We start from the raw sequence: 27,151 nt of genomic DNA, 5'->3' as shown, positions 1-27,151 counted from the left end.
TGTTTATTATCCCCAATCATGAAAAACAAATATAATATGGAAGAACTAACTGGTTATTTTAAGAAGAGCTAAGCTAAGTTTAGTATTTTTTTTTTAAGTACCAAATTAAACATGATATAATGGTTGCACTTTTATGGGGGCTGCAAACAGCAGCAAGATAATCACAGCCCAGGCTGACATAATAGAGTAGATTTCAAGACCCTTTTAGTGACTCATGAATGACTTCAGTTTTGCTGTGAAGGTATTCAGTAATATGGTTTTTGTATCGGAGTGTTAGACATGCCAATATCCCAGACAATTTGGAGTTATAGCCTTTTCCAGCAGTAATTTGTGATGAAGCTTGTTCTATTTCCCATTCCATTATATTTAAGTGCATCCTAAATATATTTTGAATCTACACCAACAGGTCCAGCTTTAACTCCAGACAGTATTCTTGTTGCCTCAAGAGGTTCTGAAAAGCTGGAGGTTGTTCAGATCTCTGCAAATTTCCCAGAAGACATGGACCTGAACTCAACATGGGGCACTCTACCCTCCTTTTCTGTTAAAAGGTTTGTTTGAGCAAGTGTAAATGTAACGAATCAAGTCGCATCTCATTGATCAATTAGGTAGTGCACTTCATGGAGAGTGTTATTAGAATTTTGTAGATCTTATAACAAACAAACTGTGTGTATGCCAATGACGTCACATCAGGAGGGAACACAGCCACGCAGTTATTGCTCACTGCCTCCACACATGTACACATCCATGTTGTTCTTCATTTTCTTCTTTATAGTTTTATATTATATTTTATTTATTTCTAAGCAACATCGCTTATATAGAAGTGGAATAAGTGTTAAAGAAGTCTGTCTTTCCGAGACAAATCTAAGAGGCCAGCCTGTAGCACTTTGCATTGAAAGATTTATTAGAGGATCTTAAGGGTGAGTTTTAACTAACCAGAAAAACTTTATCTGGCACCTCTCAATCCCCGTAGGTCAATTCAAGTAGGTGCCAGATAACTGGGAATCTACTGGAATTGTTTGGTGAGTGCAACCCATGTTTCCATGTTAATTGCCAATGTGTTGCTTTCTAGCCCAAAATTTTGTAACCAAAAACCCTATGGTATAAACTTAGTACTGGAGCATTCCAGCCCAATGAATTTTGGCCCTAAAACCTAATCTAACGTCATTCAATATTGCTTACCAGAACCGAAAATGAATGCTGCTTGTGTTGTCCTAGCATTGTTGTTTGAACATGTTGATAAACAAAAACCTCTGTTATCTAGGCTCACTGGATGGCCAGTATAGAAAATGAGATTGAGTGCACTAGCTTGGCTGGCTGCCCAGCCAATGACAAACCATGACCAGCCCCATTTCACAAATGACACTATGAACTGGTTTATGTGTAATTTGGTCAGTGAATTGAATAGGAGTTCATTCATTGAGTTTTCATCCCTTAAAATACTATATTCATTAAATCAAATTCTTGTTCAGCTTAAGGGGAAATTACTATAACTTTTTTCTTTTTTTTCTTTTTTCAGGAATGACACAGACAATCTGTCCATGAACAGCATTACTAGTGGATCAAGTTCAGAAAACGAGTTGACCCGCTACAACAAACGTGTTCAGTTCAGTCAGACACAAGTTCCTTGTAAACGCTCAAAGTCTGGAACCTGAATCACTTTTAAACAGCTCTTGATGTTTTATTTCTTTTTTTCACTGTTAATTTTTTAACCATGCTATAATCTATAATCAGGAAAAATCATATGTAACTGTTTTGAATCTTTCTTTTCACTGTTAATTTCCAAAGTAGTATATATCATATTTTATGGCATACAGTATAAGTCACTTTTTTTGTCTGAAAAATTGCAAAAAAGTCACCCTGCATCCTATGTGTAAAGTAGCTGTCTCCCGCAGGCTAATGATTCCCCCAGATGCTGTCACCCATAGGCTAATGATTTCCCCAGTTGCTGTCTCCCATAGGCTAATGAATCCCCCAGTTGCTGTCTCCCGTAGGCTAATGAATCCCCCAGTTGCTGTCTACATTAGGCCAAATTCTACCTAGCCCAAATCCAGAATTAAAAATATGTTATTGCTTACTTAAACACATAATTATTAATTACAGTAACTAAAAAAAGTGAATAATTGTAAATATAAAAGCTGGATTTTTAACTACTGTACTGGACTGATGATAACCTAAGAAGGTTGGCATCCGTATGGCAGGCACCTAATTCTTCAGAGATATGCATTACTGTCTGTTAATGTCATACCTGCAACATTTATCTTTAAATCTACAAATACTTGTTACAAACAAAGATTTATAGATAACTTTCTTATCACATTTGCATCTGTTAACATTACTGGCAACATTGTAGACAAGTTAGACTAGTCACTGCAAGCACCAGGCCAAGCTGTGAGGTGTTGTGGTTGTTTCTCAACTTGTATTTAACTCAATTTACATGCACACAACATCCTGTATACATATTGTGCAAAAAAAGTCCATAGCAGAAATAATTGTCAAAGGTCAAACATGTAAAAGGAATATTAATATCTTAACATGTGAGTTAGCTGGCTCAGTGGGTGAGCAGGAGGAAGGTGCAGTGTGGGGGGTTGCTAGGGAGTTGGCAGAGGTATTGTCCCTGCTGGTCTGCATTGCTATGGCAAAGCAGGGAGTGATGCAAATGATGATTGTGTAAAACTTCCATTTGACTTTTATTTAATGGTTTTAGCTGCATCATTTTGATGTATATTGTATACAAATGGTTTGAAGTAACACAATTGTTAAATAACATAAGCAAGGTAGGTAGTATGGCTTATGAGTGCTGGGAAAGGTGGTGTTGAGAGAGTGCTTCAGCCTTTTGACTTACCATGTAGGCAGTAGCTTTATATGTGATGATAATATTCCTTTTTTTATCCGTATTTTATATTAATTTTTTATTTGTAATAATAACACGACTCATCACTATAGTCACACCCCATACCACTCAGGCCAAACTGTAAGTTATATTATAGCTGTTATTCAACTCCTAATTTTGGGTAGATACTTTTATTTTATTATTACTATTACATGCACATCAAGAACATAAAAGGAAATAAACTTTCTGTGTCGAGGAGGGGGAGGGGGTGAGAGATCTCCGCTATTCTGAACTGTCTCCCATATGTAACGAAACAATTGACAAATTTCATTGTCCAGTAGCAAAATTTCAAAACTACAGTACAGTATTTTTCGTTTTACTTTTATATATTCCTCACATTTACTGGTACTGTAGTGTATATATTAATGAAAGAGAACTATGACTACAGCAGGGAAATACACAAGTTTTTTCAAAAATATAGTACAGTATTCCTTGCTGAAATGGGGTTGCATCTTATGTGCCATAAAGTATAGTAATAAGGAAATGACTGTATAATAATAATATGTTCTAATGTACAGTATCATAAAATGTTTATAATGCTATGTTTTGTTTTATGTTCACAACAATATGGTCAGGGTTACAAGCACCACCACGCATGAAATCGAGTTACCACCACAGCAAGTTTCAACAAGGTTTCCTCTATCACAAAGTGTGTTGTATGTGGATGACCCAGCACCTGTTGTGAGTGGAAGTGAGGCAAGTAAACTCGAAGCTGGGCCATCACGGGGCTGTAAACGTCTGTACAGGCCTTGGGGCGCCGCCACCCATGACAGGGCCCCCCTGGGTTCGCCACCGCCCTTGGAAGGGCATTTGAGGGTACCGCAGCCCCTGGGAGTGCCATTGCTCCTGCAAGGCCCCTGGCATGGCTCCTGGGAGCATTACCACCCCTGAGAGGGCCCCCTAGGGATGCTGCTGCCCCTGTGAGGGCCCCTAGGGGCGCCTGGGAACCCTGCTGCCACTCCTAATTATCCCATAATCGAATAGTGGACCATATATATGATATCAGCATGCTCAGGAGTACGTATAATGTGATTTTCAACAAAATCTAATTTTGGGACAAAACTGTCAAAAATGTAAGCCTTACACCAGGGGTGTCAAACTCATGGCCCACGGGCCAAATGTGGCCCGCGGGATGACGGTAAAATTTATCATCCCATGAAATTATGAAAGAAGTAGATAGAATCATGTTTATTTTGTAAAATGAATTTTACATACTTAAGATCAGACAAACCCAAATGAGGTATTCCTCATAAGCTGGGTAAGGTAATCTGTGAAGCTGTAAACTTCAATCCTGCAAATATATGATATAGCACTTGTGTTGGCCCTGAAGAGGGTAATTAAAATAAGAATTAGCCCTCGAAAGGTTTTGAGTTTGACACCACTAGTGTAAGACTTACATTTTTGGTGGTTTTGGGCCAAAAATTAGATTTTGCTGAAAATCACAGTATGGGTACTCCAGAGCTTGCTGATTATGAATATGGGGTCCACGGTTAGATTGCAGAGTAATTCGTGGCCAAAATATCCCTTGAAAGATTTTACTGACATTTTTCAATGCTAATTACTCACAGTAGGGGCCCTTCCAGGGGCAGCGGCATTCCCAGAAGCCCTGCCAGGAGCCAAAGTGTCCCAAAGGCCCACCCAAGGGCAGTAGCTCCATAACGGGCCCTTGCAGAGGCGCTCCCAAATGTGGAGGCGACCCTAGGGACCCTCACATGAGCAACAACATCCTCAAGGGTCCTCCCAGGGTCAGTGGCGCCTTCAGACACCCTCCCTGGGTTATCAGCATCCCCAGGGCCCATCCCAAGGGTGGTGGAGTCCACAGGGGTCCTGACAAGGGCAGTGGCGACCCCAAGGAAGCTGCCAGGGGAGGTCACGCCTCCAAGGACCATCCCAGGGATGGCGGAGAATCCAGGGTACATCCCAGGAGCGACGGCGCTTCCAGAGGCCATCACAATTGCAGCAGTGAAACCCAGGGACCCTCCCAGGGACGGTAGCGCCCCCAGCGGCTTGATCGTGGTGTCGTACATATTGCATACATCTATCAATCCCTTACTTAACTGTGATTGGTGGATTAAAATGTAAATCCACCAAATTACAGCCAATAGGAGAATAGAGCAGTCAGTCAGCACAACACCCCAACTTATGTTTTCCTGTTAAATAATTATTCTCCTTTACATTGTTCATGATGTGAAAATACTGGAAATGCGATGGGCGGTGGTATATTTATTTGAAGTCATATATCTCCCATTGTTCTAAATAGTGAAAAAAACAACTGCCCCCAGGAGCCCTCCTAGGATCTGCGGTACGCTCAGGAGCCCCATGAGACCTACTAGTAGCGGTGGCACCAAAAGGGGCCCTTCCAGGGGCGGTGGCACCAAAAGGGGCCCTTCCAGGGGCGGTGGCACCAAAAGGGGCCCTTCCAGGGGCGGTGGCACTGCTGTGCCCTTCCAGGGCGGTGGCACCAAAAGGGCCTTCCAGGGCGGTGGCACTGTGGTCCAGGGCGGTGGCACAAAAGGCCCTTCCAGGGGCGGTGGCACCAAAAGGGCCCTTCCAGGGCGGTGGCACCAAAAAAGCCCTTTCCAGGGGCGCAGGGCACCCAATTCCAGGGGCGGTGGCACCAAAGGCCCTTCCAGGGCGGTGGCACCAAAAGGCCCTTCCAGGGGCGGTGGCACTGCAAGGCCCTCCAGGGCGGTGGCACCGCAAGGGCCCTTCCAGGGCAGGCACCAAAGGCCCTTCCAGGGCGGTGGCACTGCAGGGCGTGGCACCAAAGGGGCCCTTCCAGGGGCGGTGGCACTTCAAAAGGGCCTTCCAGGGGCGGTGGCACTAAAAGGGGCCCCTTCCAGGGCGGTGGCACCAAAAGGGGCCCTTCCAGGGGCGGTGGCACCAAAAGGGGCCCTTCCAGGGGCGGTGGCACCAAAAGGGGCCCTTCCAGGGGCGGTGGCACCAAAAGGGGCCCTTCCAGGGGCGGTGGCACCAAAAGGGGCCCTTCCAGGGGCGGTGGCACCAAAAGGGGCCCTTCCAGGGGCGGTGGCACCCATGGGGTTGCTCTCAAGATCGGTGGCAGACCCAGGGGTTATCGTAGCGCCAGGGGCCCTACCAGGGGGGGTGGCACCCCCAGGGGCCAAGCCATAGGAGGGCACCCCCAGGGGTAGTACCACCATCTGCCCTCCCAGGGTTAGTGACACTCAGGAGCCATGCTGGGGGCGGTGGCACCCCCTGGGGTCCTGCTAGGGGCGGCACCACTCCAAGGGGACCTCCCAGAGGCCCTGCCAGGGGCGGTAGCACCCCTTGGGGTCCTGCCAGGGGCGGCAGCACTCCAAAGGGACCTCCCTGAGGCCCTGCCAGGGGCAGTGGCGCACTCCCAGTGTCGGTGCCACCCCCAGGGGCCCTCTTTGAGGCGCCCCCTCCTTTGAGTCCTATAGCTTTCTTGGTCGTGGTGACGTATGTATTACATACGTCCAGCAATCCCTTACTTAACTGTGATTGGTGGATTGAAACGTAAATCCACCAATACAGCCAATAGGAAAACAGAGCAGTCAGTCAGCACAACACCCCAACTTATGTTTTCCTGTTGGATATTTATTCTCCTTTACATTGTTCATGATGTGAAAATACTAGAAATGCAATGGGCGGTGTATTTATTTGAAGTCATATCTCCCATTGTTCTAAATAGCGAAAAAAAATGCCCCCAGGAGCTCTCCTAGGATCTGTGGTATGCTCAGAAGCCTCATGAGCCCTACTAGGGGCGGTGGCACCAAAAGGGGCCCTACCAGGGGCGGTTCCACACCCATAGGCCATTCTAGGGACGGTGGCACCCCTGGGATTGCTCTCGAGGTCAGTGGCAGACCCAGGGGTTATTCTTGGGCATGTGGCACCCGCAGGGGCCCTACCAGGGGAAAATGGCAAACTAAGGGGACCTACCAGGGGCGATGGCACCCCCAGGGGCCCTACCAGGGGTGGTGGCACCCCCCAGAGGACAAGCCGGAGGGTGTGTGGCACCCCCAGGGGCCATGCCATAGGAGGGCACCCCCAGGGGTCCTGCCATGGGGGTAGTACCACCAGCTGCCCTCTCAGGGTTAGTGACACTCAGGAGCCATACCGGGGGCAGTGGCACCCCCTGGGGTACTGCCAAGGGCGGCAGCACTCCAAGGGACTTCCCTGAGGCCCTGCCAGGGGCAGTGGCGCACTCCCAGTGTCGCTGGCACCAACAGGAGCCCTCTTAGAAGCGCCCCTTCCTTGGAGCCCCATAGCTTACTTGGTCGTGGTGTCTTATACATTGCATACGTCCAGCAATCCCTTACTTAACTGTGATTGGTGGACTAAAACATAAATCCACCAAATTTCAGCCAATAGGAGAACAGAGCAGTCAGTCAGCACAACACCCCAATTTATGTTTTCCTGTTGAATAATTATTCTCCTTTACATTGTTCATGATGTGAAAATACTAGAAATGCGATGGGCGGTGTATTTATTTAAAGTCACATCTCCCATTGTTCTAAATAGTGGAAAAAACAAATGCCCCCAGGAGCCCTCCTAGGATCTGTGGTACGCTCAGGAGCCCCATGAGACCTACTAGGGGTGGTGGCACCAAAAGGAGCCCTACCAGGGGCGGTTGCACCCCCAGGGGCCCTTCTAGGGGTGGTGGCACCCCTGGGATCGCTCTCAAGGTCGGTGGTACACCCAGGGGTTATCCTAGGGTCTGTGGCACCCACAGGGGCCTCCAGGGGCCCTACCAGGGGAATTGGCAACCACAGAGGACCTGCCAGGGGGGTAGCAGGGGCGATGGCACCCACAGGAGCCCTGCCATGGGGGGTGGCACCCCCAGGAGTCCAGTCAGACGGTGGGTGGCACCCCCTGGTGCCAAGCCAGAGGGCACCCCCAGGGGTCCTGCCAGGGGAGTGGTACCACCAGCCGCCCTCCCAGGGTTAGTGGCACACTCAGAAGCTATACCAGGGGCGATGGGTCCGCCTGGGGTCCTGGCAGGGGCGGCAGGACTCCAAGGAGACCTCCCAGAGGCACTGTCAGGGGCAGTGGCGCACTCCCAGGGTCGGTGGCACCCGCAGGGGCCCTCTTAAAGGCGCCCCATCCTTGGAGCCCCATAGCTTACTTGGTCGTGGTGTCTTATACATTGCATACGTCCAGCAATCCCTTACTTAACTGTGATTGGTGGACTAAAACTTAAATCCACCAAATTTCAGCCAATAGGAGAAGAGAGCAGTCAGTCAGCACAACACCCCAACTTATGTTTTCCTGTTGAATAATTATGCTCCTTTACATTGTTCATGATGTGAAAATACTAGAAATGCGATGGGCGGTGTATTTATTTAAAGTCACATCTCCCATTGTTCTAAATAGTGGAAAAAACAAATGCCCCCAGGAGCCCTCCTAGGATCTGTGGTACGCTCAGGAGCTCCATGAGACCTACTAGGAGCGGTGGCACCACAAGGACCCCTACCAGGGGAGGTTGCATCCCCAGGGGCCCTTCTAGGGGTGGTGGCACCCCTGGGATCGCTCTCATGGTCGGTGGTACACCCAGGGGCTATCCTAGGGTCTGTGGCACCCGCAGGGGGCCTACCAGGGGATATGGCAAACTTAGGGGACCTGCCAGAGTAGTACCAGGGGCGATGGCATCCCCAGGGGCCCTACCATGGGGGGTGGCACCCACAGAGGACAAGCCAGAGGGTGGGTGGCACCTCCAGGGGCCACGCCATAGGAGGGCACCCCCAGGGGTCCTGCCATGGGGGTAGTACCACCAGCTGTCCTCTCAGGGTTAGTGACACACTCAGGAGCCATACCGGGGGCAGTGGCACCCCCTGGGGTCCTGCCAGGGGAAGCAGCACTCCAAAGGGATCTCCCTGAGGCCCTCCCAGGGGCAGTGGCGCACTCCCAGTGTCGCTGGCACCCCCAGGGGCCCTCTTAGAAGCGCCCCTTCCTTGGAGCCCCATAGCTTACTTGGTCGTGGTGTCTTATACATTGCATACGTCCAGCAATCCCTTACTTAACTGTGATTGGTGGACTAAAACATAAATCTACCAAATTTCAGCCAATAGGAGAACAGAGCAGTCAGTCAGCACAACACCCCAACTTATGTTTTCCTGTTGAATAATTATTCTCCTTTACATTGTTCATGATGTGAAAATACTAGAAATGCAATGGGCGGTGTATTTATTTGAAGTCACATCTCCCATTGTTCTAAATAGTGGAAAAAACAACTGCCCCAGGAGCCCTCCTAGGATTTGTGGTACGCTCAGGAGCCCCATGAGACCTACTAGGGGTGGTGGCACCAAAAGGAGCCCTACCAGGGGCGGTTGCACCCCCAGGGGCCCTTCTAGGGGTGGTGGCACCCCTGGGATCGCTCTCTGGTGTGAGTACACCCAGGTTATCCTAGGTCTGTGGCACCACAGGGCCTCCAGGGGCCCTGCACTAGAATTGGCAACCACAGAGTGGCCCATGGGTAGCAGGGGCGATGGCACCCACAGCCTGCAGGGGGTGGCACCTCAGGAGTCCAGGCCAGGAGGGTGGGTGCACCGGTGCTGCCAGAGGCACCCCAGTCCTGCCAGGAGGCACCACCAGACGCCTCCCAGGTTAGGAGGCACACCAGAAGCCATGTACCAGAGGCGATGGTCCGCCTGGGGTCCTGCAGGCAGCAGGACTCCAAGCAGAGACTTCCCAGAGGCACTAGGCGCACTTCCTGAGGTCGAGGAGACCTGCAGGCTCTGGCCCTTGAAGTCTCCATAGCTACTTGGTCAGGCTCCATACTGCATACGCCCAGCGTCCTCATTTAACTGTGACTAAGACTAAAACTTAAATCCACCACCAAATACAGATGAAGAGAGCACAACATAACACTCAACTTATGTTTTCTGTTGAATAATTATACCTTTACATTGTTCAGATATGAAAATACTAGAAATGCGATATGTATTTATTTAAAGTCACATTTCCCATTGGCACTTGGGAAAAACAAATGCCCCCAGGAGCCCCTCCCTAGGATCTGCAAGGTCAGGAGGCTCCAAGGAGACCTGCATTTCAGGAGCGGTGGCACCACAAGGACCCCTGCCAGGAGGTTGCATCCCCAGGCCCTTCTAGGGGTGGTGGCACCCCTGGGATCGCTCTCATGGTCGGTGGTACACCCAGGGGCTATCCTAGGGTCTGTGGCACCCGCAGGGGGCCTACCAGGGGATATGGCAAACTTAGGGGACCTGCCAGAGTAGTACCAGGGGCGATGGCATCCCCAGGGGCCCTACCATGGGGGGTGGCACCCACAGAGGACAAGCCAGAGGGTGGGTGGCACCTCGAGGGGCCACGCCATAGGAGGGCACCCCCAGGGGTCCTGCCATGGGGGTAGTACCACCAGCTGTCTTCTCAGGGTTAGTGACACACTCAGGAGCCATACCGGGGGCAGTGATACCCCCTGGGGTCCTGCCAGGGACGGCAGCACTCCAAAGGGACCTCCCTGAGGCCCTGCCAGGGGCAGTGGCGCACTCCCAGGGTCGGTGGCACCCGCAGGGGCCCTCTTAAAGGCGCCCCATCCTTGGAGCCCCATAGTTTACTTGGTCGTGGTGTCTTATACATTGCATACGTCCAGCAATCCCTTACTTAACTGTGATTGGTGGACTAAAACTTAAATCCACCAAATTTCAGCCAATAGGAGAACAGAGCAGTCAGTCAGCACAACACCCCAACTTATGTTTTCCTGTTGAATAATTATTCTCCTTTACATTGTTCATGATGTGAAAATACTAGAAATGCGATGGGCGGTGTATTTATTTGAAGTCATATATCTCCCATTGTTCTAAATAGTGAAAAAAACAACTGCCCCCAGGAGCCCTCTTAGGATCTGTGGTACGCTCAGGAGCCCCATGAAACCTACAAGGGGCGGTGGCACCAAAAGGAGCCCTACCAGGGGCGGTTGCACCCCCAGGGGCCCTTCTAGAGATGGTGGCACCCCTGGGATCGCTCTCAAGGTCGGTGGTACACCCAGGGGCTATTCTCATGAGGCTCCTGAGCGTACCATAGATCCTAGGAGGGTGCTCCTGGGGGCAATTGTTTTTTCCACTATTTAGAACAATGGGAGATATGACTTCAAATTAATACACCTCCCATCGCATTTCTAGTATTTTCACATCATGAACAATGTAAAGGAGAATAATTATTCAACAGGAAAACATAAGTTGGGGTGTTGTGCTGACTGACTGCTCTCTTCTCCTATTGGCTGTAATTTGGTGGATTTAAGTTTTAGTCCACCAATCACAGTTCAGTAAGGGATTGTTGGACGTATACAATGTATAAGACACCACGACCAAGTAAGGTATAGGGCTCCAACGATGGGGCGTTCTTAAGAGGGCCTCTGCGGGTGCCACCGACCCTGGGAGTGAGCCACTGCCCCTGGCAGGGCCTCTGGGAGGTCTCCTTGGAGTCCTGCCGCCCCTGCCAGGACCCCAGGGGGACCCATCGCCCCTGGTATGGCTTGAGTGTGCCACTAACCCTGGGAGGGCGGCTGGTGGTACCACCCCCTGACAGGCCCCTGGGTGTGCCCTCCTCTGGCTTGGCACCAGGGGGTGCCACCCATACTCTGACTGGACCCCTGGGGGTGCCAACCCCCCCGTGGCAGGGCTCCTGGGGGTGCCATCGCCCTTGCTACCCCTCTGGCAGGTTCCCTGTGGTTGCCAATTCCCCTGGTAGGGCCCCTGGAGGCCCCTGTGGGTGCCACAGACCCTAAGATAGCCCGTGGGTGTACCACCGACTTTGAGAGCGATCCCAGGGGTGCCACCACCCCTAGAAAGGCCCCTGGGGGTGCAACCGCCCCTGGTAGGGCTCCTTTTGGTGCCACCGCCCCTAGTAAGTTTCATGGAGCTCCTGAGCGTACCACAGATCCTAGGAGGGCTCCTGGGGGCAGTTGTTTTTTTCACTATTTAGAACAATGGGAGATATGACTTCAAATAAATACACCGCCCATCGCATTTCCAGTAGTTTCACATCATGAGCAATGTAAAGGAGAATAAATACCAACAGGAAAACATAAGTTGGGGTGTTGTGCTGACTGACTGCTCTGTTCTCCTATTGGCTGTCATTTGGTGGATTTAAGTTTTAGTCCACCAATCACAGTTAAGTAAGGGATTGCTGGACTTATGTAATGTATACGTCACCATGACCAAGTAAGCTATAGGGCTCCAAGGAGGGGGCGCCTCTAAGAGGGCCTCTGCGGGTGCCACCGACCCTGGGAGTGCGCCACTGCCCCTGGCAGGGCCTCTGGGAGGTCTCCTTGGAGTCCTGCCGTCCCTGCCAGGACCCCAGGGGGACCCATCGCCCCTGGTATGGCTCCTGAGTGTGCCACTAACCCTGGGAGGGCGGCTGGTGGTACCACCCCCTGACAGGACCCCTGGGGGTGCCCTCCTCTGGCTTGGCACCAGGGGGTGTCACCCACCCTCTGACTGGACCCCTGGGGGTGCCACCCCCCCCCCTGGCAGGGCTCCTGAGGGTGCCATCGCACCCTGGTACTACTCTGGCAGGTCCCCTAAGTTTGCCATATCCCTTGGTAGGGGCCCTGCCAGTGCCACAGGCCCTAGGATAACCCCTGGGTCTGCCACCGACCTCGAGAGCAGCCCCAGGGGTGCCACCACCCCTAGAAGGACCTATGGGAGTGCAACCACTCCTGGTAGGGACCCTTTTGGTGCCACCGCCCCTAGTAGGGCTCATGGGGCTCCTGAGCACACCACAGATCCTAGGAGGGCTCCTGGGGGCAGTTGTTTTTTTCACTATTTAGAACAATGGGAGATATGACTTCAAATAAATACACCGCCCATCGCATTTCCAGTATTTTCACATCATGAACAATGTAAGGGAGAATAATTATTCAATAGGAAAACTTAAGTTGGGGTGTTGTGCTGACTGACTGCTCCGTTCTCCTATTGGCTGTAATTTGGTGGATTTAAGTTTTAGTCCACCAATCAGTTAAGTAAGGGATTGCTGGACGTATGTAATATATACGTCACCACGACCAAGTAAGCTATAGGGCTCCAAGGAGGGAGCGCCTCTAAGAGGGCCCCTGGGGGTGCCACCGACACTGGGAGTGCGCCCTGTATTTATTTGAAGTTCTTTGCATGTGTGTGATATGTTGGTGTATTAGGATTGTGATTATAGACATCACAAAGTTTGACTAGGTATGTAATTAATTATACAGCTGACGAAGTGACAACCAGGGTTACCAACCATTTCCGCAGCTTGCCCATTCAGAGGGCATGTATTCCCCTACCTACAATTTCCAGACTATGACTGTTAGACATTTTCTAACATATCCTTCACCAGTTGGATCTCATAAAACTGAGTGACTTATAATTACTAGGAATTACAAAGACCTCATAATCAATAATATTCATAGAATTCTCATCACATTTTTCAGTAAGTGGAATAAAACAAAATATTTGAAAAATCACTTTAATAAGACACATAGGCAGATACCTATCACATCAAACAAGAAGTCCTTCACATCATTCCAGTAAGTGGCTGTGTTCATGAAATACCCGAATGGTTGACAGTTTTTAAATCCTTTTTTTTCCCCTAAAATTGTGCCTTAACAAATATTTCCCATCACCTATTTCAGTAAGTTTTTCTCAATTCACACACACTATAACAAAGTTTCATTATATGGAAAAGCAACATCACAGACTATTTATATGTACAGAATTAACTATCACCCAAAACACTGATATTCACTCGGAACTATTCAAAATACTTTGATTTTCTTCAGTCAAAGCACATTTATGACAGTATGAAATACAATAATACATCAACCTTTTTTACATAACAAAAGAAAATGTCTTTAGTTATATAAAGCAAAAGAATACATTCACTTAATACAGCAATGCTCCATCATTTGTTTTTCTCACAAATATGAAATACACACAATCCTACAAACAAACTTATTTTCAAGAGTATCATGGACAATGATCATCAGATCTACAGCTTGATATGGCAGCAGTAACAAGTTTATGAAAAAGCAAAAGATTTATATTCATATGTACACATTAATCTTAGCTGTACTGGTATCTACTTTATGATGGATCAAAATAACCAACTTCTTCCAGCTCAGTCTTAGTAATCAATATTTTAGAGTGGAATACAGCAATACTACTAAATATAGCAGACAAACAAAACCAATGATACATCAATAAATTCTTGGTCTAATGGCTAACTTCTTAAAGGCTGTGTCTAATTTTACCAGATGAATGCAATGTGTCCAAATATATGTGACTAACAAAACCCCATGTTTTCATGTACCAAAACTCTGTACCTAGTTTCCCTTACATGTCCAATTTTACTAGCAACTGTTAGTTTTCCTACATACAACTTTAGAGTTACCTGTAATGGAATTTTACATTTAGTGTTCCCTCTACTTAAATATGATATTTAATCATTTATTGTATCATGAACTGAATAGCTTTAATACCAATGCCAAGAGTGAGGTAGAAAAAGCTGACAACTCTTGCAGTCTACCCTAGAATATTCAGAAATTAAATACACAGAGCAAATGTTGGTCTATACAGTAAACATGTATACATTTACAGAAAAGTTTACCAATGAGATTTATATTGTATAGATTACACCTCTATATGAAATCTTTCTTCATAATTTATGTTTCAGGAAACTTATTAAAGTTTAAAAAGACTTGATAGTTTCAAAACCTATCTTTTTTATTTTTCAAATGTGACATTACAAAATATTTGACAGTTACAGTGGATCTGAAGAACTACAATTATTAAAACTGTTATTTATTGCATTACACCCAATATTTATGACATTGCTACAATGTGTATAACATGAAATTTATAGCTAATTACTTGCCATATCTTGCATATCTGAGAAAAAACCTTCCATAACTATCTCTCCACTCCATCTTTTTGATTCGCTAGTTTTATATCAGTCTTTCCCCTATTTCTCTATTAAACACAAATAATAAAAAGCTCTGACACCTCCAATTTCTCAAAATAAACTTAGGCATAATAAATGTTTTCCTGAAATACTGTCAATCATATGAGAGAACAAATGACCTTAGAAAGCTACAGTACACTGTTACTATTTCATAAAAAAATCTTAGGAATATTTATGATTAACTGTGTGGTTGATTCTGACTCACAGAGTCCATGAAACTTGTTATTCCTTTATATCCTTGTAAGCTAGTAGGTCCTACCCTGGGTGTACTCAGCAGGGAAGGTCAGCTTGTAGGTCCCCGTTCCACTCCAAGTGGGCAGAGTGCCAGCAATGGGGATAATATTCCATGAAAGGGACAGACTTACATTCTTGTGACCCCTGAAACAAGAACACCAAAATTAATACACCTGTATTTCAATTACCATCACTAAACAACAACTACAGGTGTCTGCAGAGGGAAGATGAAAGAGAGAAAAGTGTCTGTCTCTCTAATTTCTCAAGAGAAAAATGTATTAAACTGTTCAGTTGGTCATGAAAGTGTAAATATAACAAAGAAGCCAATTTACGTGGGACTGGATGGGGTTATTGGTGTTTCCCACACCTCAGAGCTGCACAGTCTATCATAGTGACCTTATTAAGTTTTCACGTATTTTTACTCTGTTTTTCATGTACAGTACCTCTATTTTACAGTTTAACATTTTCAGGTAATATAAAATTTACAACATTTGTTATTTACATTATAAAAGTGTATTCTGGATGAAGATATTAGGCCTTTAAATTCATATCTACATTCACTTCTAGGACAAAAAATTAGTTTGAATCAGTTGGGCTAACACTACAATTACACGTGTTCAAACTGTAATATCTTAAAAATACTAAACTGACCAGTTTGCTTAAATCACATCACATACACTACCATAAAAGGTTTACATGAAACAAAAGTCATAATTTATTTATGAATATATGCCCCTGTATATACTGTATACAGTAATTAGGTGGGTAGCCTTTGATTATCTCAGAATTGAAACCCTGCCTTGCTACTGTTCCCACCCTGTGGGTGGAAGTTAGAAAGGTTGTCTAGGTGTCTTTGCTTCAACATGCCACATGACAAGTGGGTCTTCAGAGCTGTACCCATCCTCTGGTCTCTGAGTTGGTGCCCTAGGTTTGCAGTGTTGAGCAGGAAGGGCATCTCATTCTGGTTTTACCCAACAGGTAATCAAGGCTAACCCAAGCAAGCAAGGAAGATAATTGTAAGACATTGATAATGATGAAAACTCGAGATATATTTAACCCTTAAGCCCCGAGTGACATTCCTCAACATTCACCTACGTGACCCCAGGTGACATTCCTCAACGTTCACATATATATATATATATATATATATATATATATATATATATATATATATATATATATATATATATATATATATATGTAATATATGTATGTATGTATGTATATGTGTGTATGTATGTATGTATGTATGTATGTATGTATGTATGTATGTATGTATGTATGTATGTATGTGTATGTATGTATGTATGTATGTATGTATGTATGTATGTATGTATGTATGTATATGTATATATGTATGTATGTATGTATGTATGTATGTATGTATGTATGTATGTGTATATGTATATATATATATATATATATATATATATATATATATATATATATATATATATATATATATATATATTTTCTTTATTTTTATGTCAAATTAGAGCATTGTAATTTTTTTTCCTCATACAAACACAGACAAGCAATAAACACAGTAATTGAGGAACCCCGTGAAAATGCAAGGATTTGTTAAAAAAAATCGACTTCAGAGACACGAATTTGTGAGGTCAGACTGTACAGTATCTCCACCAATGATATTAAAAACAATTAAATGTATAGTATTAAGAAAAGTAAAAATATAGATTTTTGTGCGTATTGTATAACAAGAGTGTACTCACAGAAGACCATTGCCATCATCCCAGAAGTAGTACTTGAGGTGTTGATTCTTGAGACTGACCAGTGAAGCATCTCCCCGCCTGATGATCTTGTCCCACAGGACCACCTGAAATCCCCAACTTAAGGATAACCACTTTTCAGAATTAAATGAAGGCACACAGACAGAATGAGTGGTGACATGGACCTCCTGATACAAAAAACACATTAAAATAAATTAAATAAATAAGTAAGTTAATAAATAAATAAAAACCTTTTGTAGACATGTCTAAACTGTCATAATCCAATTAGGTTACAAAGAACATAGGAATACAATGCAACTCTGGAATGAATCCATAACTTTATGTGCTGCAGTGAAATGTATAGATGTTCAGAAGTACCATTCCCAAGATGCAGTTACACCCATACATATTCTTACAAATATAAAATTACCTACACTTTGTTTTGGTCTAATATGGTGACCAATCCTTTCTCTGGCAACCTTTAGGGTTACTAAATAATAAAATATGTTTAGTAACATGTTCAGTGAGGTCTGTGAAGCTGTAAAGAGAAGGTGTGTGTTGTCTGGCTTAGAGGTCGATGGTGCTGTAGTATTGGGTACAGGAAAACTCAGGCTATGTCCATCAGTTTATTGATGTTGTGAGGAGAACTGTGCTCAAGCAGGGAGCGAGAGTGAGTGACCGTTCCAAGGCCACCCACCAGTATATATACCGGCTGATATGATATACGGTACAGTATTGTACAAGTTAGAAGTCGTGTCTTGATTAAAATTTCCACACAATGGAAAAAGCTACCCAGTTCAATCATTGCTTTCACCAATAAAAACTATATAATCTTCCCCTGACAACAAATGTGTTATATCACTAACCTGGTTAACCTTATTGTTGGGAGTCTCATACTCTGCTGTGAGGTAAAGAAACAATTGCTTCGTGTTCCAGTTGAAAAGAGGAGTCAAGTCAGAAGATAAGTCAAAGCGAAGGGCTCCCAGGTCATTTTTTTCTCTTGACACTGCATACTCTGGTACATTTTTCCTGTTGAATAAACAAAATAAAATGAAACTCAAAAGCTTCTCACTCCACTCCAATAATCAAGTACTGAATATATAAAAAATAAAACAATAAAAATATAAGTAGAATCTCTGTAATCTGGCATGATTTGTGATTGGCTGTCTTGGAATTAGTTCATGCAACCATTTGAAGAGGCTGGCATCCTTGCCCTCCCATAAATTTTATTTACATCCACCAGTCTAGGCTCTCAAGTGTTGTTTGGTATTGTGTGATTTTATTTTTTCTACTTTATCTTTTAACCCTTAGGCCCCGGGTGACGTTCCAGAATGTCTGACCAGCACGCCCCGGGTGACGTTCAAGAAAGCGCGCCTATTCCCGCCACTGTTTAAATGCTCAGCGCAGGTTATCTGGTTCCAGTGTGACTATTTGCCTTTCACACCACACGCTTGGCCACAGGGATGCTTCCTGAACATAATTACCTTCTTTTGTTTGTTTCATTTTCATTGTTTGTCTATTTTATCATGTTGTATCAAAGTAATATTGATAAAAGTGGTGTAGTTGTAGTGTAGTATTACTGGAAAATAATGCTATGATTATGTTATAAATGTTTTTATTTGTGGAATTATTATTATTTTATGCATTACTTGCTCTACCAAACACAAAGACAGCCAGACAGACTGGCTACCGACTGGTGAGTGTTGCCGAGCACATTTTTATGAAAAATTATGCAAATAAAATATTCTAAATGAATTATTTATAGCAAATAAGTATTAAGATCAGTAAATATATACATTATTGGCCACTTTGGGCACAAAGGCGAGCTAAAAATAGCTGCCAAGTGCCGAGTGACCACGAGCTTCAGCTGTCAAACCAAGTCTCCTTATCTCCCCCCCCCTCCTCCTCCCTCCGTGCAGCCAGGGAAGTTTCTAGAGGGTCAATATATAGTTTTTCTTACTTATTTTTTTTTTGTTTTATCATTTTAAATGGTTAAAAATTATTTTTGGAAAATTTAATTTTTCTCGATTTAACCCCACGGGGGGGGGGGGGTGCTACCAGCAGCCTAACCCGGAGCTTAAGGGTTAATATGGGCAGCAGTCACTGACCCACATCGGAGCCTGAGGGGCAAAAATGTAATAATAATAATTCATAATAAATAAAATTTATAATTAAAAAAATATATAAATATAAATAATAAAATAATAATGATAGTAGCAACAACAACAACAACAACAACAACAACAATAATAATAATAATAATAATAATATTAATAATAATTATAATAATAATAATAATAATAATAAAGACATACAAAAATGAAAAAAAAAATCAAGAGTGAGAAACAATTGAGACCCTGCAATTGTATGTAAATGAGGCAGAAAGTTAGATCAGCAACTTGGTACTTGGTCACAATTTTTGTGATGCCATATAGCAGCAGGGTCTACCATTAGACAACACATTATGCTTCCAATATCTTCCCAAAACCTAACCTAACCTTAACCAAAACCTAACCAAAATGTAACCTAGCCTAATCTAACTTAACCTAACCAAAGCCTAGCCTAGCCTATCCTAACTTAACCAAATCTAACCTAACCTAGATGGTAACATTTTAACTCTTGGAAAAACAGCTATGTCTCTCATAGTCACAATCTCAGAGTTTGTAGAGATAGCATCAGACCTGATGGCAGCGCGATATTTTACGTGAATTTACCACCTCAGTCATTACCAGGTATCCATTTGCTACAGAGGTGGTATTAGAAAAAGTTGTTGCAATTGACGAGATACAACTTTTGGTGAACCCAAAATGGTAAATATTCGTCCATTCACTGTCCTCAGGTTTTGGTACGAGAATATTTTGTGTGTGTGTGTTTTATTACTCAAATCTGACCTTCATTACTTGTGTAAATTAGCCATTTTGCAAAAAATTTTAGTTTTCATTTTTAACACAAAATGCTAATTGGCACAAAAATGGAGGTCAGATTTGAGTAAAGTACACCAAAAACTATTCTCGTACCAATGGAACCAACCTAACTTGCCTAACCTAACCTAAAAGGAGGAGAACAAGGGGAGGCAAGTGACTAAGTGAGGAGCATAGCTTCAGTAAACATGGTGGGAACAGAAATATATGCATAGAAATTTGTGATATAAAGTACAGTACTCCATTAATATTGATTTGCACAATAAATTATATGAAGTCATGTTTAGTTTTTTCTAGAAAGTGAGTCTGTATAATAATGATAAGTGGAAACTTGTGGACAGCCAATGGCTGAATATTAACCCCAAAAGTGCTCTACTCCAATTGGAAGTGAAACAACAATACTACCCCAAACTTTGCCTAACTTCCTTGACGCAATTTCCCTCATCCTTCAAGCCCTACCCACTACTGGTGATTTATGATCGTAGATACAGAAAAACTAAAAAAAGAAAAATAATTAAAATTGGAGTATTATTATCGTTTCAGTCATCCAGCAAATTTTAGGGTCAATTTAGGATAGTAGCCAGGTTTGGTTAGGTTAGGGAGGTTAGCACCAGAAACAAAGGTCAGATTCGTTTGAATCACAACAAGAACCATAGGAAAAACATATTTTTATGGAAAAATCGAAACCTGGCTCCTATCATAAATTGACAAATTTTAGGATTTTAAGTTTTGTTTAGTTTAGGTTAGGTTGAAATAGTTTTTCCAATGGTTTTTGGGGTCAATTTAAAGTCATGCACTGGTCTTTCTCTCGCTGTTATAAATACTGTATGTATTTCGTAATGTTTAAACAATTCTAAGACATTTTTCTTTATGATATTTCCACCGGAAATTAAGGATAACCGAGACATTAATTTTTCAATATTATTACATTCGCTCGGTCACAAATTTTGCCATGTCTTGTTTACTTTTGGCGGCGTAGGTAATATTGCACCGGTCTTTATTTTAATATTAAAAATAGGTGTTTCCTTTGGTATTTGATGAGTTTCGAACGAATTTCATATTCATTTCTGCTGGAAATCATTAGTTTTTTTTAACCCCCCCCCATCATAACGGAAAAAGTTGGATTTTTTCGAATAAATCACAAATAAAATACCAACAAAACCTAACCTAACCTAACCAGGGAGGCTCCACCCCCCTGGACTCCCTTTTGTTCATACCCTCACATCTTACCTTAATCTGAAAAACAATAAGGTTCATCTGGGTCGTCAATGTCGTCAATGCACATGCGCTGTAGATGCTTAAGAAGCGAAGACGGAGGTAAGGAGCGATGCGTGAAGGGGTGTCAGACTCTGCCAAAGGTAAACAAGACATGGCGAAATTTGTGACCGAGCGAATGTAATAATATTGAAAAATTAATGTCTCGGTTATCCTTAATTTCCGGTGGAAATATCATAAAGAAAAATGTCTTAGAATTGTTTAAACATTACGAAATACATATTTATAACAGCAAAAGAAAGACCGGTGCAAGACTATAAATTCACAGTTGTTTTGGTGTTTTGAATTTCCGGTAGTTTTGTGTTTGTGCACACAACTTTCCTACCCCAAATCTATTATCATATTCGAAAAATGTCTAATTATAAGATAATTTTCTTCTATTACATCACCATTGCAAATGTATAATAACGGAGCTAGCGCATCCCAAATCTTTCTCTATTTTCTTCCAATAATCTTCCACCATTACCCATTACCTCACCTCCCGCACCGCGTGTTTCCTTCGTAAATCGTCACACGCATGCATTCCCGTACACGTCACGCCGCCAATCAAAAGGTTTTTTTTTTTTGGCCACCAATTAAAATTTGTGGTTTAATTCGCTATATTTTTGGCCCAATCAAATTTTATTTTTATTTTGGGTCTCATATTTCGAAATTCAAATTCATTTCTGACCATGGAAGTCTGCGATGGGTGTCACTTCAATTATTAGGAATTGATTACGTGTTTTTGGAAAAAACGAGCATGCTATATAATTTTTTAGATCTCATGGTGTTCTCCCGACGTCAGTAAAGTGTCCTAAGTGTAAGAACGAATGTAAATATCGTCAAGACTAACATATGTGGTGTATTGTGGTAACTCGTTCCTTATTTCCAAGACAAAGAAGAGACGTTGGTGTTTGTACGCTGTCAGTGATTACAAAAGAACATTTTTAGAAAAGTGCCATTGAAGTTACTTTTATTTATGAATCATTGGAAGAAGCTGCCCGCCTACACCCCCCGTTAAGCGAGAATCAGAGTCAACAACCTGCACTAATCTCAGATTCCAACGACGAACCAGAACCAGGCCAATAAGGTAAGAAATAAGTGATTCCATCATGTGGTGAGTTAGTTAGGTTAGGTCAGGTTTATGTTCTTCTAGTGTTTTTTTTGTGTATTTTGTATTCGATTGGCCATTATTTTTGTCGGAAAACGCCCCACACAAAACCCCCTATAACTAAAAAACGGGCAATTTCCAACGGAAATGAAGGTCAAAGCCAATCAAAACACAAAGATACACTAGAAAAGCATAGTTTTGACTTTCTCACAGAGTTGTGTGCACTGATGCAAATTTACCCAATTTCAAAATAGGTGGATGACCGAAACAATAATTTTACCACAATTAAAAGAACATGTGGAAATTATGAACGTAATCGAACTACTCCTTCTGGTGGTATAGTACTGTTCTCAGATATTACCAATTAAATTAGTTATCTTTCTCAACAGATCACATGACTCATTTATATCACCAAAAGCTCTTTAAAGTTATACTCACAGAACAATATTGGCGGCGTTGATAGTGACAGGCGCGGTGTAGTTGATGAAAAATGTGGAGGCAAAGCACAGGAAGGTTAGTGCTGCTAAGGTGCTCAGGCTGAAGGCGCTCACAGCATTCACCCGAGACAGGAATGTATGCATCTTCTTTAATATCTGTATCAATACGTGGGTAGTGAGGTATAATCTAAACCCAGCTGGCAGGACACCACTGATGCCGCTACACGTCAGAGTTTTGTTGACGTGTTACTGGTGCCTCCTGCCGCCCGCCACCTCAACCTCACCCGCCAGGTTTAAATTCTTACTTACGTCTATAAATATCATAGTCTTTTTTTTTTTTTGGTAGGCGGAATGGCGCTCCCTCACTATTTCAAATATGAGAACAAATATGAGAAAGAATTATTAACTGTTTCTTTTCTTTTAGCTTCAACTGTGGCAATGCTAGCCTATAAACTTTGGGACATTGAGATTTTGCAGCATGATTATACATGTATATAATTTGCTGCCCACAAAATTGTCAGTTGGTAAATAAGTTGAAAAGGTCTGGGAACAAACTTCTGATCTAAACATTCACCATCTAATTACGATACAAACCCAATGTTGTGCTGCCTAGTCCATCCATATGTGCTGATGTGTGTAGTGTAATCACTCCAGTTGTTACCTATTTGTATTGATTGTACTGAATGTTATAGTATATCCAATGTAATGAAACTGGATATATTGTATCTTCAATCTTGTAATATATTCTAATATCAAGTGCATATGGCCTCAAAATATTCCTGAAGTGGTCAGATTTAAAAAAAAAAAAATCCTAAGGGCTTACAGCGCCCCCATGACCCCCAGCTGTATGAGCTCGCTATGCCCTTCATTGTCCCACCCGCTTCTGAGTAACATTTTTAAAATGCGTTCCCTCACTTCTTCATTTAGCATTACACCACTGATCATACTGTAGGTAACCTTTTTGTCGGGTCACTGTTTCCTCACTTAATCGGGACCATTTACTTTGCTTTATTGGGTCCATTTTACCTCACTGTCGGGTCAGTATTACCACGCAAGGAACACCACTTCTAACAGTGTAGAAGGACTAAAAAGGTTCCAGATGCAGATTGTGAGCGAGGTCAAGTCAAACTCACAGACATTTACCATTACACCACGACACCTCAGTTACCCAGAGAGATTAGAATGCCTGCAGTTGCCTAGCTTATACTCTGGACAGGCAAGGGGTAACCTAATTGAAGTTTATAAACATCTCAGTTTTTACTTTTATTCTCTTCGCCACTGATTGGCTCCCATTTACACCCAACCCCTATTGCTCATAAATCCATCCAACCTATGTTTGAAGGTATCCAGCGTATTCGAGTTAATGATGGTGTTTGGTAACTTGTTCCATTCATCCACTACTCTATTTCCAAACCAATGTTTACCTACCTCGTGCCGAAATCTAAATTTGTCTAATTTAAAGCCATTGCTACGAGTTTGCTCCTGGTTGGATAGTTTGAGTACCTTTGTTTCACCATTGATTAGCCCTGACTTCCATTTATAAACCTCTATGAGTCTATCATATCGCCCCTCACTCTACGTCTCTCGAGGGAGTGCAAATTAAGATGCTTTAACCTGTCTCTGTACTCAAAGTTCCTAATGCCCGGGATTAGTCTTGTCATTCTCCTTTCTAGGGATTTTATATCCATTCTGTAATACGGTGACCAGAATTGAATTGCGTCATCCAAGTGAGGTCTCACAAACACAGGATATAGTTTTAGGATAACCTTTCTAGTCTTGTAACTAACACTCCTTTGTAGGAACCCAAGTACTTTATTAGCCTTGATTCGATCAAATACACATTGTTTACTTGGCTTAAGATTCCTACTTACCATTACTCCTAAATCTTTCTCAGTCGGATTTCTCTATAACATCGTTGTTCATCTGATGTCTGGTTTCTCTGTTTACATCTCGTAGACTAAGTACTTTACATTTGTCCACATTGAATTTCATCTGCCATTTTTCAGAGTTGGTGCCTGGATCTGCTGGACTGGTGCCCGAATCCGCTACAATTGCAACAAGGATGTCTAGACCAGGTACTACATTCTCAGTTCGAGATATCCTTGGCACTTCACGCTTGGGGTTTCTCAAAAGGAGTTTAAATAGGTTGTTGGGTAATTCCAATATAGCTAACCAAGTATTAGCAGGTCATAGACCACAAACTTCTATTCAATATGAGAAAGCTTGGAATCTTTTTCAACAATTTATCAAGTGAACAACTCCAGAATCATTACCGGAAACAGTTGTGTTAGAATTTTTAGAATTTCTGTTCAGAGTTAAAGGCCTTCAAGAATCGACAATTGCATCTTATAAATCAGCGTTGGTTGACCCGCTGGCTTGGGGTTTTAATATTACTTTGAATCCAAGGATATATCAAATGCTAAGATCGTCCTTTTTCATTCAGAGACCTCCTCGACCCAAGAGAATCCCACCTTGGTCTCTGGAAAAAGTTACTAATCTTCTTATGGGGCCTTATTACAATATAAATCTGAACAGGGATAAATTACTCCAGAAGGCAACTTTCCTTCTAGCAATAGCAACAGGTATGAGAATCAGTGAACTGATTTCAATTTCCAATAATCCATCATTATTGGTATTTTCTGACAAGGATGTGATCCTTTTTCCTATGGAGATCCTAAGAAAAAATGAAAGGGAAGATTTCCAAGCTCAACCTATTAGGATAAAATGTCTAATGGATGAAACAAGGGTTCCTCATTTATTGTGCCCAGTTAAAAATCTTCAGGGATGGTTAACCAGATTCCCTAATCGAGGCCCCTATGTTTTCTCAAGGGATGGTAAGAAATTATCTCCTAGTCAAATGACAAAATCCTTATCTCAATTAGTGAATCAAGCAGACCTTGGCAAGAAATTTTTAGCACATGACACTAGGAAATATGCAGGGTCTGTGGCCTTTCTGCAGCATATGAGTCACAGTCAGATCAAGGAAATGGGCTTTTGGAGATCTTCAAAAACTTTCAAAGACAGCTATCTTCATCTATCTCTGAAAGATGCTTCAAATGTGGTGGTGCTGGGTTCCCCTCTCCCACCTAGTCAATCTCCACAACCAGGACCTTCTTCCTCATCAGAATAAAGTGAGTATCCTTCTTGAGTAAATTAACATTTTACCTTCCGGTAAATGTTCCTAATTTTGGAAATATTCTAAACGGTTTATAACATAATCTGGACCTAAGTCAGCAGAGCCTTGTATGGAAAGTCACCTCCCTTTCCACCTCCTGCTCGGGTATTCTTGCCGAGCGTCGCATTCCAGCTTGAACAAAAAGTCGTTTTTTTCTAAAAACCAGTTTTTGTGATATAGCTCGGAATGCGACGCCGATAACCCGCCCATCTCCACTCCTCGAGAGTTGACTTTTATTTACTGCTCGCTCTGAGGCAAGAGATGAAGGTCATGATGCGTATGGTGGGGGGTGTAGGAGGGGGTTTTGAGAATTGCAATTAAATGCCAGGTAGCGACGTGTCCTCCTCATATTACTTAAGTAATTATTAGATGTTTTAATTGCCTGTATGTTGGCTAGTAATTAACATACCTAGGTAACATTGCTTAGCGTCACATTCCGAGCTATATCACAAAAACTGGTTTTTAGAAAAAAAACGGCTTTTTGACTTTGTTTGCACATTCTGTATGAACGAATGTGTGTGCAGGCAACAAGAGTACAAGAAAAAGCAGAAAATTAAGTATATCTACCCCAAATTATGAGTTGATCAATAACATATTTCACACCTCAGCCTCGCCCACTCTGAGTGCTACTGAGTGGCGAGTCGGCCAGGTGCCTCTGCTACACACTTACATGCCATCTTCATGGATATTATTCCTCATTATCCCTTGTTTAAGAAATGATTTCTCATTTCATTTTATGTGGTAGACCGTCCCACCTTGGGAGGTGTCCCTCATATTTCATAAAAGTGTTTTACTGAACAATGTTGTAGATAGAACACAGCCCAGTCTTACTCCGTCTAACCAATTAGTTAAATTCAATGTTTACTAACACTGTAGCTACCTGTTGCCAGTAAATATTCTATAAAATTCTAATATCACTTCATTAATGCTTATTTTTTCAAAATCAACAAAGCAGATATAAAAATTTCTTTGGACCTCTAAAGCCCTTTCACTCAAAATCCTCAAACCAAATAGTTTCTCTAGTAACTTCTTCCTTTCTAAATCCATTTTGCTCTTCAAATAACTCACTTTCTATTTTAAGTTTTATTCTAATTAAAATCATGTTTAATACAACTCTGCAGGCAGGACTTATTAAGCTTACTGTTCTAAACTGGGTGCACTCTAAGGCTCCTGGCTTCTTCGGTAAAAATACATATACAGCAGTAGTGATATCTCCGTTAGCCAGAACAATTGGTGCAGAGCACTTCTGGGAACAACTCTCAAAGCGGAGAAATCCCTCATCCCCATAATCTTCCGGCTAACAGAAAAATGTTCACGGAAGTTCCAGAAATTGCCCATTACATCATCTCTTGAGCTCTGAAAAATATCCCCCATCCCTGGAATTTCCGGAAAATGCGCACGATTTTTATCTCTCAAACCCAGGAAAAAACTCCCCCATCCCAGGAATTTTCCAGGTATCAGGAATATATGC

The 27,151-nt window shown here is 43.1% G+C and overlaps 2 protein-coding genes across 2 annotated transcripts in view; one reads left to right on the top strand and one right to left on the bottom strand.

The window, feature by feature from the left end:
* Nucleotides 1-3,430, top strand: part of LOC121865227 (citron rho-interacting kinase-like) — a 31,939-nt gene extending 28,509 nt beyond the window's left edge. The window contains exons 39-40 of the mRNA XM_042364582.1: nt 407-548; nt 1,517-3,430. Of these exons, the coding sequence (XP_042220516.1) occupies nt 407-548; nt 1,517-1,652 (278 nt within the window). The 3' untranslated portion in view covers nt 1,653-3,430. The remainder of the gene's footprint in view (nt 1-406; nt 549-1,516) is intronic.
* A 9,883-nt stretch (nt 3,431-13,313) lies between these two features.
* On the bottom strand, nt 13,314-22,777 carry LOC121865226 (signal peptidase complex subunit 3-like). The gene is made up of 4 exons (XM_042364581.1): nt 22,507-22,777; nt 17,649-17,811; nt 16,786-16,889; nt 13,314-15,199 (listed from the first exon to the last, which is right to left on the bottom strand). Exons 1-4 carry the CDS (start codon nt 22,647-22,649, stop codon nt 15,067-15,069), a joined length of 543 nt encoding a protein of 180 aa, XP_042220515.1. The 5' UTR covers nt 22,650-22,777; the 3' UTR covers nt 13,314-15,066.
* Nucleotides 22,778-27,151: the final 4,374 nt, after the last annotated feature.

The sequence above is a fragment of the Homarus americanus genome, unplaced genomic scaffold (assembly GCF_018991925.1).
Source record: "Homarus americanus isolate GMGI-L3 unplaced genomic scaffold, GMGI_Hamer_2.0 scaffold18547, whole genome shotgun sequence".
Lineage (NCBI taxonomy): Eukaryota > Metazoa > Arthropoda > Malacostraca > Decapoda > Nephropidae > Homarus > Homarus americanus.
Note: the sequence above shows the minus strand (reverse complement) of the source record. Positions and strands in the feature narration are given on the sequence as shown.